At 44.9% G+C, this 14,847-nt stretch overlaps 1 protein-coding gene across 1 annotated transcript in view; it reads right to left on the reverse strand.

The window, feature by feature from the left end:
• Nucleotides 1–203: 203 nt before the first annotated feature.
• Nucleotides 204–14,847, reverse strand: part of rhot1a (ras homolog family member T1a) — a 43,479-nt gene continuing 28,835 nt past the window's right edge. Inside the window, exon 19 of the mRNA XM_084438474.1 lies at nucleotides 204–1,369. Within this exon, the coding sequence (XP_084294600.1) occupies nucleotides 1,252–1,369 (118 nt within the window). The 3' untranslated portion in view covers nucleotides 204–1,251. The remainder of the gene's footprint in view (nucleotides 1,370–14,847) is intronic.

Consider the following 14,847-nt stretch of genomic DNA (forward strand, 5'->3'; position numbering starts at 1 on the left):
TATAGTTTGAATGCCAGTCGCTAAATAAAATTAACTTCTGTTGTATGTTGAAGAGGGAATTCGGGACACACTGCATTCGATATCCCTATAGGTGTGAAGGTGGATTATCTTATGAGAAATCAAAGCAAGCTGGTTCAGATACGGTCCATATCAAACCAATAAGAGCCCATAAATGTCGGATCACACAGTTCTTTATTGTAAATGCTGGAAAAGTCAGTTATGAGAAACAGTTCCATGGTTTACGGTGGGAGATGTGCACAGAATGGGAGTTAATAACGATCTTCTAGAAGCCCGATAGTCAGTACTGGATACCACGTGGTATCCAACTTCATAAAAATATTATCAGGGGAAAAGCTCTATTTGAAACAGGAAAAATAAAAGAAACATATAGCGCTGACAATAATAGTAAAGACAGCTTTGATAATACTAGATACAAAAATACAAGGAAAATCCATTGCAGTGCCAGTGCCTACTCCATGTCATGCCGAGCGAACCATTCAGACATACACAAAAAACAAAACCCAAAGGTTAATAAATTAATACCGATGAAACGTGCACGAAACCCATGACCTGTCTGAAGTTCCAAATGTCTTTGATTGGTAGCTCCTCTGGTAGGTACCGTCTACATTATGTGAATTGCTGAACCCTCTATTGACTGTGGGAAGCCTTGTTCTTATGGTGAGCTCATCACCAGGTAGGCTACTCCTACTCTAAGTAGCACCCCAGTAGTATAATATATACACATCTATAAACAACATTGCTCAATCCCTTTTGAAGTGAGTCCTGTGTGTGGCTGCCTTCTGCTTCCTTTGGTCTGGGTCCAACCAGCTAGCTAATACTGACCTGAGAAAAAGGACTGGGTTAACTAGCTACCATTTATTTAGAAAACAGCCAGCAACTACCACTGTCTGACCTGGAGAAAAACCCAAGAACAGACTAGAGCAATAGATCCCAGAATGCCCATGGTGATGGTGATGGTAATGCACACGAGCTGACCCCCCGCCCCCCCCTCAAAACAAATCAAATAAACAAAGTCGCAAAATGACACTCAGTTCAGTTCCAAATATATAAAATGCATCTATGATTTCTCTTGTGTGTCCTCTCCCAGGGGGCCATGGGGCTCGGGTCGGGATGGGGGGCCTTGGGTCAGGTGGGCCGGTCAATGGTGGGATTAGGGCGGGCTGTTGTGTGGTCTTCCAGGGACAGAGGGAGGTCAGAAGGACTGAGGAGGGACCAGGGTGGAGGGGCTGATCATCGCTGTCTGAGGAGAGCTCGGTACATGGCGAAGCCCAACACTGCGAACACGGTGGCGCCCACGCTGGCCCTCAGCCAGAACGTACCGCTCTTCAGGTCCGCCTGAGCCATATGTCTGAGGAGAGATACAGAGAGGAGAGAGAGATACAGAGAGAGAGAGATACAGAGAGAGAGATACAGAGAGAGAGAGATACAGAGAGAGAGAGATACAGAGAGAGAGATACAGAGAGAGGAGAGATACAGAGAGGAGATACAGAGAGAGAGAGAGAGAGATACAGAGAGAGGAGATACAGAGAGAGGAGATACAGAGAGAGGAGAGATACAGAGAGAGGAGAGAGAGATAGAGAGAGGAGAGAGAGATACAGAGAGAGAAATATATATATAGAGAGAGAGATACAGAGAGAGGAGAGATACAGAGAGGATAGAGAGATACAGAGAGAGGAGAGAGAGATACAGAGGAGAGAGATACAGAGAGAGAGAGAGCAGTTAGGACGAGAGAGAGAATGAGAGTTAAGGAAGGGGGGAGAAAGTAGCACAAACGTTGAATCAAACAACAATGTAGCCATTTTTCTATTTGCTAAATGACGACGAGGATCTGTTTGACAGATGACAAACCAAAGTCACACTCTCTTAGCCAGGGAACTTCCTGAAAATGGCTTCCAGAGAGAAACAAAGGAACAATGAGCCACTATTTGCCCCCTAGTGACAAGGAGGCGGGGCCACCTTTGGTTAGTCATGCTGCCCAAACCTGACGTTGACACGATCAAAGCAAACGGCGTGAGGGGAGATGGAGCAACGGACTTTGGAGAGAGCGCCGGGTGGGCAGGGAGAGGGAGAGAGGGGGACTTGACTGCTTAGTTTATCGGGAAATCAGGAAAAAAAAAAGTTTCTAGAAAGGGACTCCCTAGCAGTGAGACAGAGCAGATGCAGGTGGAGGATATGCAGAGAAGCAGGAATTGAGTGACAGAGAGAGAGAGAGAGAGAGAGAGGGGCTGGGAGGAACGCCTCCCATCAGCACCCTAGCCACCAACACCAGTCCTCTCAACAAGCAGGAAGACCAGACCAGACCGGACTGGCCCAGTGGTGAATTCGTGCCCAGACCAGACCTCACACCTCTGTACTTTCGACAGGGACAGCAGCACCTCAGCTGCTAGGAGAGGGCGTGGCCACTCCACCTTATACACTTGGCAGTTGACCTCAAGACAAATACACTGGGGGGAAACCATGAAAATCCCAACATTGAAAAAAGAGTCATAAAACAAACAAAAGAATAAACAAGCTAATGGAATCACTGAGAAGTGCTCCTTGGCCAGCAGTACACACTACAGCCTGGCACACTACCATGCTCTTACTCAATCAACCTCTCACTCTCATTCACACTTTTTGTCTTTCGCTTTCTCTCTCTCTCTCTCTCTCTCACTCACACACACACACACACACACACACACACACACACACACACACACACACACACACACACACACACACACACACACACACACACACACACACACACACACACACACACACACACACACACCTCCTGTGTGTTACCTGTGCGGGGGTTCATATGGGTGTCCAGAAGACTGCATGTGGATGGGCTCTTCTAGGTTAGTGACGGTGTGCACCTGCTGCACGCACACACACACACACACACACACAGAAGGGCCACTTCGGTCGCCACCACCCGGGACCAAAAAGACCAAAACACACCACCCAACCACACCTGGGTGCAATACACACTGCAGGACAAGCCACAAATATACACAAACACACCTCATCTCCCTCTGAAACACACCACACTGAAACAGCCTTGACAGATGGTTGGGTGAACACTGGGGCCCCGTGAGTCATGGCCTCATGTCCCAGAGATGATATTCATTCTGGCAACACATTTCCTATATGTTGACAGAAATAAAATGCTGCCAAAAATTAAATTCTGCTTTAGTAGGCTAAATGTCACATCTTTCTGGACAGCCGAGGCCTAAATCTAAACCCACAGACCCTGCACTCGATGTGGTGTGTGCCACCCCAGCTGTCCAGGTCTAGTTTAATATTTTGACGGCATGCTGTTAATGTGACGTTGTTAACCCTCTCTTAAAAGAAACATCAACAAAAAAGTTAGCTCAGCATGTGATGGGACACGACAGTATTACCCAGGAGTCCCTGCCTGGGTCCCTGCACACCTAGCTCCCAAGCCTTTGTCCAGCTACCTGCCGTTGAAAGCTTGCCCACCAACCAATACACGCATACACACACACACACACACACACACACACACACACACACACACACACACTCACACACACACACACACACACACTATTGTACAACCAAAATGTCATGTCAAAGCTAGAGCAGTGAGCCATTCAAACCATGCACTGAGATACCCCCCCCCCAACACAAACACCAGCCATTGGTTTCCAGTGCTAAAAGCAGCTGAACTGTGGACTGTACTACCCTGTTTCCACAAGGGGGCGATGTTGAGCTGAGCACCAAGGCAGGCTCTGAGGTCAGAGACAGACAGACACAGACAAGCAGGCAGGCACAGACAGACCAATTCATGCATGAGAGAACAGGGAGGGTTAGCAGAATGTAAACACATGCAAAAGGAAGAGAAACAGAGGCAGCCAGATATGAGTATAGGAACGCCTATAGGGTGAAGAAAACAAACGAGAAACAACAACAACACACAACAGAGCACCATGAAATGAACATGTGATTGATAGAGGTAACATGTCAATCTGTAATACCGGTCATAGAACCCTGGTACAACATTTATAAGAGCATTCAACATGTGGTTAGTTGAACTGTCTGAACCCACAAAAGACTGAACCACTACTGTAGATCGATATGAGAAAATAGCCAATAGCTCCAATCAAGGCCACATTGAGACACCTATTTTGGGGGGTAAAGAGGGCAATCAGACTAAAGTTGCCCTTCAGATTGCCGTCTCTTGTGGGTGTAGACATGAGGTTAGAGAATCACGTCACCCTTGCGCTGACATACTGAACACATCATAGACATCAGTCATGCATGTACCCTTTTTTCTCTCCTGATTTTGATCCCATTTTCACCCAATTTGGTAGCCAATCACACCCGACCTATTGTCCATGTGTCCCCTGTCACTGCTTTGGGGGGTCCCGTCGGACAACCCCGCGGTCGGCGATCCGGAAGAAAGAGCCAGCCACCTGACTCTATCAAGCCTGGGACCGTGACTCCCACCAGACCGGGATGAAACTAACCACCCTTTGGAGTGGCAGCCCGATATGCCACTACCCCGTGGGATCCGGCCATATTTGGAGCAGAACCCTGGCCCCCAGTGGGCAGCTGCACCGGAACCCGATGCTTAAACCGCTACACCACCCTAACCCTAACCCCGACATGACGCTGACCTGTTTCAATAACCAAAGAAAAAGAAGAACATGCAAGTAGCTCAAATCTCCACCCGCTAGCTATACAGTATCGGTCATTTTAGTCAAGAGGAGGAGATCTCTGGTCAGACAGCACATGCAGACAGACTTTTGTGAGGTTTGCTGAGGAACAGCTTGAAGGAACAGGGGTGAAACGGAACCACGCTGCTGTCGGAGAGTGTGCTTGTGTTTCTCCCTCACCATGCTAATGATGATTTAGTGCAGATTTACAGTTTGCATATCCACCTCACATGATAGGAAACACCGTTCTGATCCACGGGGGGCAAAGCTTTGGGAAGCTTCCAGATTCCAAGCTTCCCAAAAGCCCCAATGGGAATTTATGGTAATTAATGGTAATTAACAGGAATAAACTGGAAATCTATGGGAATTAACAGGTATAAATTGTTTTACAGTTTATTGCCGTCAATTCCTGTGAATTCCCATAAATATGTACAATACAGTAGGACCCCACTCATCCGAACCCAACGGGACCGAAGGTCGTTCGTATCTCTGAAATGCCCAGATGACTGAAACTTATGTTAAAATGCACCAAATTCAATAAGTGGTACTTGTTTCATATAGACTCATAATAGACCGATAAATACCCTAAATTACTTGTGAAAATGCATCCAAATTGCAATCAAATAGCCAACTAAACTCATATAGCCTAGCCTATAATAGACCTACAGTAGCATATAATAAAATAACCGAATTTCCACTTGAGTGCGTGCTTTGATCAAATACAGTACTTTATTCTCAAATGAGGCGTACGCTGCATCGATAGGCTACTGTATTCGCAGAACAACATGGTATAGCCTAAAAACAACCCAACATTAGAACAATTAGAGCAAATGATAATCAATAAATAAATAAATGAAATGACAGACAAGTTGTCGTGTCTTAGGCTATTGTAGCCTAAAATAAAGTCTCTAAAACAACCTATGTAGGCTAACGTGGCCTAGGCTGTAGGCTATTATTTAACAAATACAGTAGGTCTAGTAGGCTAATCTACATGCCCACAACATGTCTGTGTTCCTGAAGTCCATTAACTGGGAACGAAAAATGACTCGATGCTCCTCTGCTTCAGGTTGCTGACGCACTTTCTGGCTACCAAGGAATGCAGCTCTCGCGCAGCAGACTCGTTTGCGTTTTGCGCTCGACATTAGAGTAACAAAGAAATGAAACGTGACAGTAGGCTACAGCCTACAGGCAACATGTAGGTCTACATACAGTTCTGTTTTTATTCACAGTAGGGTACAGTACTGTAATGAAAATCCCACCAGTAACCAGATAGCAGGCAAAAAAAAACAAACAAAAAAAACGTTTTTTTAAGCCTGTCCGGTAGACTGGGAGGTTCGGATATCTGAAGTTCGGATGAGTGGGGTCCTACTGTATTGGGAATTCCCATGTGAAGTTTGTGAATATTCTCAGAATTTTGCAACCCTAGTCTCAACACCTGCCTCTTATGCAGCATGTGTGTGTGGCGACTTTTTAAAAGCGTCAACCCTGGAGATACCCCATGCGTTAGATACCCCATGCGTTAGTCCCTCACAGTGATCTACATGATGGCCCTCAGCACTCCACCCAATGAGCCACAGATGTTAGTCAGCGTGACAGACGTGCTCCTCGATATCGGCTCAAACGCAACACGAGCACAGCGTGGTGGGCGGGGCCCACGGTTACCTCCCTGGCTAGCAGCACAGGCGTTAGGCGCCGCAGCGAGGCGGAGATTTGGCTGAGCCGCTGCGTCAGGGACGGCTGTGAGGGGCTGGAGCAGAGAGACCGAGAGACAACGTCACAACCCTGACTCTACCTGAACCTCAACCTGACTCTACCTCAACCTGAATCTACCTCAATCTCAACATGACTTTACCTCAACCTTGACTCTACCTGAACCTGAATCTACCTCAATCTCAACATGACTCTATCTCAACCTGACTCTACCTTAACCTCAACATGACTCTACATCAACCTCAACCTGACTCTTCCTCAACCTCAACCTGACTCTTCCTCAACCTCACTCTTCCTCAACCTCAACCTGACTCTTCCTCAACCTCAACCTGACTCTTCCTCAACCTCACTCTTCCTCAACCTCATCCTGACTCTTCCTCAACCTCAACCTAACTCTACCTCAACCTATCTCAACCTGACTCTACACTTTGTGATCATGTCTGAGAAAAGCGCTTCATAAATACATTTTACTTACATCAACCTGACTCTACCTCAACCTGACTCTACCTCAACCTCAACCTGACTCTACCTCAACCCAGACTTGCGAGTCAGTCTCTTAACGCTGCGCACAACTAGAAACTGAGGATATTATCCAGATTTCGTTGCTAAGCATGGGTGGATTTTTTTTTTAGATTAAACAAAATCTGCATTGCATAACCAATCAAACATCTTTAGGGCGGTCCTTCCTCATGGGGCGGTGCAGAATGTTTTGATTCTCCACCATCTGTTTGTTTCACTAGGGATGAAGATAGGGGGAGGACTATTGGTGATGTAGGCAGTGGCTGATTGGCAGCGTTGGTTTTCGCCACTTCTAGCGATAAAGGTTAAAGGTTAAAGTCCCAATGATCGTCACACACCTGAGTGTGTGAAATTTGTTCTCCGCATTTGACCCATCCCCTGGGGGAGCGGTGAGCAGCAGGGGTGCCTCGCTCGAGAGTCATTTGGTGATGTAGCCCCCCAATTCCAACCCTTGAATTGTTGAGATGTCTCCAGATTTTCAGAGGTGGAGATCTCCAAGTCTGGTTTAGCAAGACTAACCTCAACCATACAGAGCTCTTACAGCCTATGAGGCAGCAGCACAGGGTGGAGCTCTTACAGCCTATGAGGCAGCAGCACAGGGTGAAGCTGTTACAGCCTATGAGGCAGCAGCACAGGGTGGAGCTCTTACAGCCTATGAGGCTGCAGCACAGGGTGGAGCCCTCAAGTTTGACTGAAGAGCGGAAGGCTGACTGGACACCATTTGAATCCCACTTCTGGTCCAATTCAAAATCCAATATGCAGGGTCAATGCAAGGTCAACGCAAAGTCAGTAGATGCACAGATCTGAGAGGATTGTCAGAATTGTCCCTGGTCTCTGTCATGGATATGCAGACAGCGTAAAACCTGACTGGGGAGGGCAGCTACAAGGGAAGAGGAGGAGAACCTTCACCAGTGTAAGAAACTAGGGGTAAAGGTCACTCTCAGAGCCCCCCAGAAGGAGAGAGGGAGGGAGAGAGAGAGGGAGAGGGAGATAGACGGGAGTTAGAGAGGACAGTCTAGGTTAAACCGCTACGGTGGAATACAGTAATGTGTAGAACCTGTGTAGAACCACCCTGTAGAGTTTGGCCTTTACAGCCCTCAGTAGCTGGGACCTGGCGGTTCTCTGACCCATGCAGAAGCTGCACTGGTTGCAGGAACACATGCAGCGGAGGCGGGCGTGGCTGCGGAGAGACGCGCGTGCACACACACACACGCACACACACGCACACACACACGCACACACACGCACACACACGCACGCACACGCACGCACACGCACGCACGGGCGCACACACACGCACGCACGGGCGCACACACACACACACACACACACACGAAGAGTGGGGTCAGAGTGTCACACAGGAGGCAAGGTCCCACGGGGCCTAGAAAGTGTGTCTCCAATGCAACCTGATTTGTAAGGAAGAGAGTCGTTGACTACTGACAACATTCTTCATTCAGACAGACCGCTTTTCAAAACTTCATTCTGTTTTCCTTCTCAGTTTCAAAAAAAGGTACAAAAGGAGAAAACTCCTACTGTACTCCGGTACAGTACTGACTACAACTACAGTAGAGCTTTGGGGAAAATGGGGGTGGGACTCACAAAGGAGTGGAAAGAAGAAGGAGAGGCAACGCAGAGGATACTTATTCCATAAATAGATGAATTGCTTGAACCGTCATCACAAAATCGAGCTGTTAGAACACATACTTCTCAAAACACATGACACCTCTCATCTGTTCCCTGCAAGCCTGGGTGAGTCATTCCATGGTTCCGTTTCTGCAGGTTCCTTTCCTGACACCATTAAAACACTGCTACTCCCACCGACACCATTAAAACACTGCTACTCAAACTGACACCATTAAAACACTGCTACTCCCACTAAAACAATTAAAACACTGCTACTCCCACTAACAGCATTAAAACACTGCTACTCCCACTAACACCATTAAAACACTGCTACTCTCACTAACACCATTAAAACACTGCCACTCTCACTAACACCATTAAAACACTGCTACTCCCACCGACACCATTAAAACACTGCTACTCAAACTGACCATTAAAACACTGCTACTCCCACTAACACCATTAAAACACTGCTACTCCCACTAACACCATTAAAACACTGCTACTCCCACTAACACCATTAAAACACTGCCACTCTCACTAACACCATTAAAACACTGCTACTCTCACTAACACCATTAAAACACTGCTACTCTCACTAACACCATTAAAACACTGCTACTCCCACTAACACCATTAAAACACTGCTAATCTCACTAACACCATTAAAACACTGCTACTTTCACTGACACCATTAAAACACTGCTACTCTCACTAACACCATTAAAACACTGCTACTCCCACTAACACCATTAAAACACTGCTACTCTCACTGACACCATTAAAACACTGCTACTCCCACTAACACCATTAAAACACTGCTACTCTCACTGACACCATTAAAACACTGCTACTCCCACTAACACCATTAAAACACTGCTACTTCCACTGACACCATTAAAACACTGCCACTCTCACTGACGATGTTAGTGTGTATTGTTGACGTTAAAGGTACGGTCTGAGCCAGCATTAGCACAGTGCTGGATCTACAGCTGTCACCTCTGGACCACTGGCTTTTCACAAAGACTTGACTCCAATCCCTTCAAGATGGCAAAGCTAAAAGCCCCGGGAGACCTATTGATTTTACTACCAGACTTTAAGATGAGTGATGACTCTGTGCTCTATTGAACAGTCATTAACAGTGATGTGTAATCTGATTAGTAACTCTAGCTCTATTAGCAGTTATTAACCTCCAGTGATGTGTAATCTGATTAGTAACTCTAGCTCTATTAAACAGTCATTAACAGTGATGTGTAATCGGATTAGTAACTCTAGCTCTATTAGACAGTCATTAACAGTGATGTGTAATCTGATTAGTAACTCTAGCTCTATTAAACAGTCATTAACAGTGATGTGTAATCTGATTAGTAACTCTAGCTCTATTAGCAGTCATTAACCTCCAGTGATGTGTAATCTGATTAGTAACTCTAGCTCTATTAGACAGTCATTAACAGTGATGTGTAATCTGATTAGTAACTCTAGCTCTATTAAACAGTAATTAACAGTGATGTGTAATCTGATTAGTAACTCTAGCTCTATTAGGCAGTCATTAACAGTGGTGTGTAATCTGATTAGTAACTCTAGATCTATTAGACAGTCATTAACAGTGATGTGTAATCTGATTAGTAACTCTACCCAGGTGAAAAACTAGTATACTTTAGTATGTTGGAAATATATTTCATGTTGACCAAATTCATTACAAGTATACCTTTCCTTTTTGTACTTAATTTAAAGTATATTTTAAATGTGTTTTTAAACAGTGTGCTTAAAAGGAGTTGTCACTTAGTTCAACTTAAATGTACTAAAAATAAATATACTAATTGTGCAATAATTAAAGTGCCATTTATATATACTTACCAAAAGTATACTTAACTTTAATTATATTTAAAATTTTATGTTTTTGTACTTTAAAAAAGTGTACTAAAAACCATATACTAAAAGAGGTAATTTAGTGTATTTTTGAAAAGTATATTTATTTCAAAGTCCTTTTTAATACACTATTAGTTAGCTTAATGAAAGCACACTTTAATGTAGCTTGATTAGAAGAGTACTTAAGTATACTTTTAAAAAGTATATTATAATTAAAAATACTTAGAATGGTAATGTAGTATACGTATGCAAAGTGTACTTACTTTCATGTTGTTTGGAATACACTATTAGTGTGCTTCATTAAAGTGCACTTTAATTTCACTTCTTTACAAATATATTTTTTACAAGTATATTTAAGTCTCTGTGGCCACTAAAATATTCATGCTCACTTCCAGCCAATCAGAGCTGCCGGTTTGGTACTATTTTCGCGCACCTTTTCTTTGAGTTTAATAAATCTATGCGCGTTGCACTCAACAAGACACGTAGCTCACTCGCGTATGCAGGCTAGGAGGACACGTTGTAGTTCCAATTTGCAATCTATTATTTATTCGACAAAACAATAAAAGTCGAAAGTACATCTCTCATTCTGGGTACAGACCAATTCAGTCAAGTCAAATCCCAGCCTGACCTCGAGGACGACGATAACTGGATCGAAATCAAGTGTCCCACGAGGAAGGATCCAGAAAAAACAGTGGCTGCACAAGTCCTGTTGTTTGGAAGTGAGTGGGACCGAAGAAAACAAAGCTGGTGAGTATCAATTTGAAAAAGTCATATTTTGACCTAGAGAACAAATGCGTAGCCGACATGCTAGCTCAAGTATTCACGTTCACTAATGTTAGCTAGCTGCCTTACCATGGTGGCTACAGTAGCTAGGTAACTAGCTAACGTTAGGTAACTAGCTAACGTTAGGTAACTAGCTAACTTTAGCTAGCTTGACATTACAATGCAGTGCAGGGACAGGACAGGGCCTCGTTTCCCAGAGCCATCATAGCGCCATCGTAAGAGCGTTGTTAGCTCCCCCTTTAAGATGGCGCACTGTTTCCCAGAGCCATATCGTAGCCAAGTTATACCTTGGCTAAGGAGACTCTGGGAAACAGCGCTTCAGAAGGTACATCGCTAATCGAGCAAACGATGATCTTGCGAAGATGCATCGTTAGCTCCCCTTCGAGCCGAAGAAGTGTTTCCCAGAGCCTCCTTGGCCAAGTTATACCTTAGCCAAGAGACACTTGGCGAAGGGCGGTCTAAACCGTCCCTTGGTGTTGCGCTCCGCTCACCCCGTTATAGTTTGGCTACCGATTACAGTAAAATTATACTTTTAAAAAGGAGAGTTGCAACATAGCGCACATCTATCTAATGTTACCCTACTACCTGCGCGAATTACATCACGAGTGCACAATGAAGTTAATGAAAATGTATGTTTTTTGTAGCCTATATAACACATCACCCCAGTTCTGGCAGTAACCGTGTATAGGCCTCCCAAACAATGCTCTGCCTTCTCTACAGAATTTTCAGAACTCCTGTCCATCATCCAAACAAATTATGATAAGATTATCATCACTGGAGATTTCAACATACACGTAGACACTGAGGCGGACTCGAAAGCTAGGGACTTTATCAACCTCCTAAACTCCATGGATTTTACCCAACATATCTCTGAGCCAACCCACAACCGCGGCCACACCCTTGATCTAGTTATTACTAAGGGCCTGACTATCACTGTTTCCTCTATTAGTGACCTCGCTCTCTCCGACCATTTCTGTATCTTCTTCACTGCATTGGTTCCTAAAGTCAAAAGTAGTACTGAGCGCTTTATCAAGAAACGTTATCTTACCTCCGCAGTAGCCGATAGTTTTAGAGAAATAATGACCACAAACAATTTATCAACTCCAGAAGTGGGGCCCTTAGGAAATATTTAGACTATATATTAGACTTGGCAACCACCTTTAACACCAGAGTAAGGGCAGCCTTGGATTCTGTAGCACCTATTAAACTGAAGAGGATCACAACCAATAATAAAGCTCCATGGCGAAATGAGGAAACATATCAACTAAAGAGAACCTGCAGAAGTTCTGAGCGTATATGGCGAAAAACCAAGCTACAGGTCCACCATAATATTCTCAAAGAACATCTCTCTGCTTTTAATAAAGCAATAAGAAATGCAAGGAAAGACCACTTCTCAAAATTGATATCTATCAACCGAAATAATTCAAGAGTGCTCTTCTCAACAATTGATAGCCTAATAAACCCTGCCGTAAAAACACCTGATAACCTGCTCTCTACCTCTAAATGTGAGGAATTTGCAGCTTACTTCAGAGATAAGATTATGAATATTAGGAGAAATATCACTCAGGAAAGGCCATGCATCCCGTTTACAGATCCTCTCCCTCCATGCAATGGACATATGAGCCTGTTTACTCTGATTGACACAGAAATGTTGAGAAAAGTAGTATCCAAACTCAAAACCTCCATATGCCTGCTGGATCCCATCCCCACCGATTTTTTCAAAACTATTTTTGACTCTGTATCCTATGACATTTTATCCATTGTTAATGACTCCCTATCTACAGGTGTCTTCCCACCAATACTTAAAACTGCTCTGGTGAGACCCGTACTGAAGAAAAACAACTTAGACACTTCAGTTTTTAGCAATTTTAGACCAATCTCCAACCTTCCCTTTTTGAGTAAAATTCTGGAAAAAATAGTTTTCAAACAGATTAATGATTTCCTAGCTACAAGTTGTACCCTTGACCTTTTCCAGTCCGGCTTTCGCGCCCACCATAGCACAGAGACGGCATTAGTCAAAGTTGTAAATGACCTCAGAATTAATGCTGACTCCAAAGAGCTTTCTGTTCTCGTCCTCCTGGACCTGAGTGCAGCCTTTGATACTATAGATCATGCAATCCTCATCGAAAGACTGGAAAAGTGGGTTGGCCTCTCTGGTCCAGTCCTAAATTGGCTTAAGACCTAACTAACCGCTCGGGATTTCTTCGTCGCCCTCGGGGATTATAGCTCAGGAAAGATCCCTATGACCTGTGGGGTGCCCCAAGGATCGATCCTAGGACCTCTACTCTTCAGCCTGTACATGCTGCCCCTTGGCAGTGTCATCAGGAGGCACAACATTAGCTACCATAGCTACGCAGATGATACCCAACTCTATATTTCTGTAACACCCAGTAACTACAGCTTGGTTGACTGCCTTGTCAAGTGTACTACAGATATAAATGTATGGATGTCACATAATTTCCTCCAACTAAACCAGGACAAAACAGAAGTACTGATCATTGGAGAAAAAGCTGAAAGAGAGAAACTAGCTGCACACTTAAAAACTCTGGAAATTGACACCAATTGCCAGGCTAAAAACCTAGGTGTCATACTTGACTCAGATCTTAATTTCGAAAACCACATAAAGAATATTACAAAGACATCTTTCTACCACCTAAGGAACATTGCCAAGGTGCAACCCTTTCTCTCTCAGGCTGACACCGAAAGATTAATGCATGCTTTCATCACAAGCAGGCTGGACTACTGCAATGCTCTACTATCAGGCCTACCAAAGAAAGCAATCTCTAAGCTACAAATGATACAGAATGCTGCAGCACGAGTCCTCACTAAGACTAGACGAAGGGCACACATCACACCAGCCTTAAAATCACTACACTGGCTACCAGTCAACTCTAGAATAGACTTTAAAATACTACTACTAGTCTATAAATCTCTCCACAATCACTCACCAGAATATATTTCAAACATGCTTGTTAAGTACATGCCCAACAGACCACACAGATCCTCAGGTACTGAACTTTTAACAGTTCCAAAAGCCAGGACCAAGAAACACGGAGAGGCAGCTTTTAGTTTCTATGCCCCCAACCTCTGGAACACCCTACCAGAGTGCCTAAGAAGGGCCGAAACAACGGAGGTTTTCAAGCGAGACCTCAAGACATACCTTTTCGACCTAGCCTACAATCACTAGCTAGGAACTTGAGACACAGAAAGGCAGCCTCAAACCTACCTGTGAATCCTCTGTATACATTGGTCCAGTAGATGCCCCACTGTCGCCCGCAGACAATAGATACCCCCGTGTCAGCTGTGGATGTTGTAGTACTTAGTTAACACACACACGTACACACAGACACACACCAGTCCACATCCAGCTTAGGCCTGGACCTGGGCCCAGTTCCCTTTCCCCTCACCCTACCCCGGGTCCGTATCCTTTTCCCAACCCTACCCCCGACCCCTGCCTCTAACTGGACCCAGGCACACCTACACTCACGCTCACACACATACAGACATACACCAGTCCTGGGCCCAGATCCCCTCCCCCTCACCCTAACCCGGGTCCGTATCCTTTTCCTACCCCCCACCCTACCGCAACCCCTGCCTCTATCTGGGCCCAGGCACGCACACACACACAGACACACATCAGTGTTTGCCACACCTC

This window comes from Borostomias antarcticus (assembly GCF_949987555.1).
Source record: "Borostomias antarcticus genome assembly, chromosome: 5".
In the NCBI taxonomy this organism is placed as follows: domain Eukaryota; kingdom Metazoa; phylum Chordata; class Actinopteri; order Stomiiformes; family Stomiidae; genus Borostomias; species Borostomias antarcticus.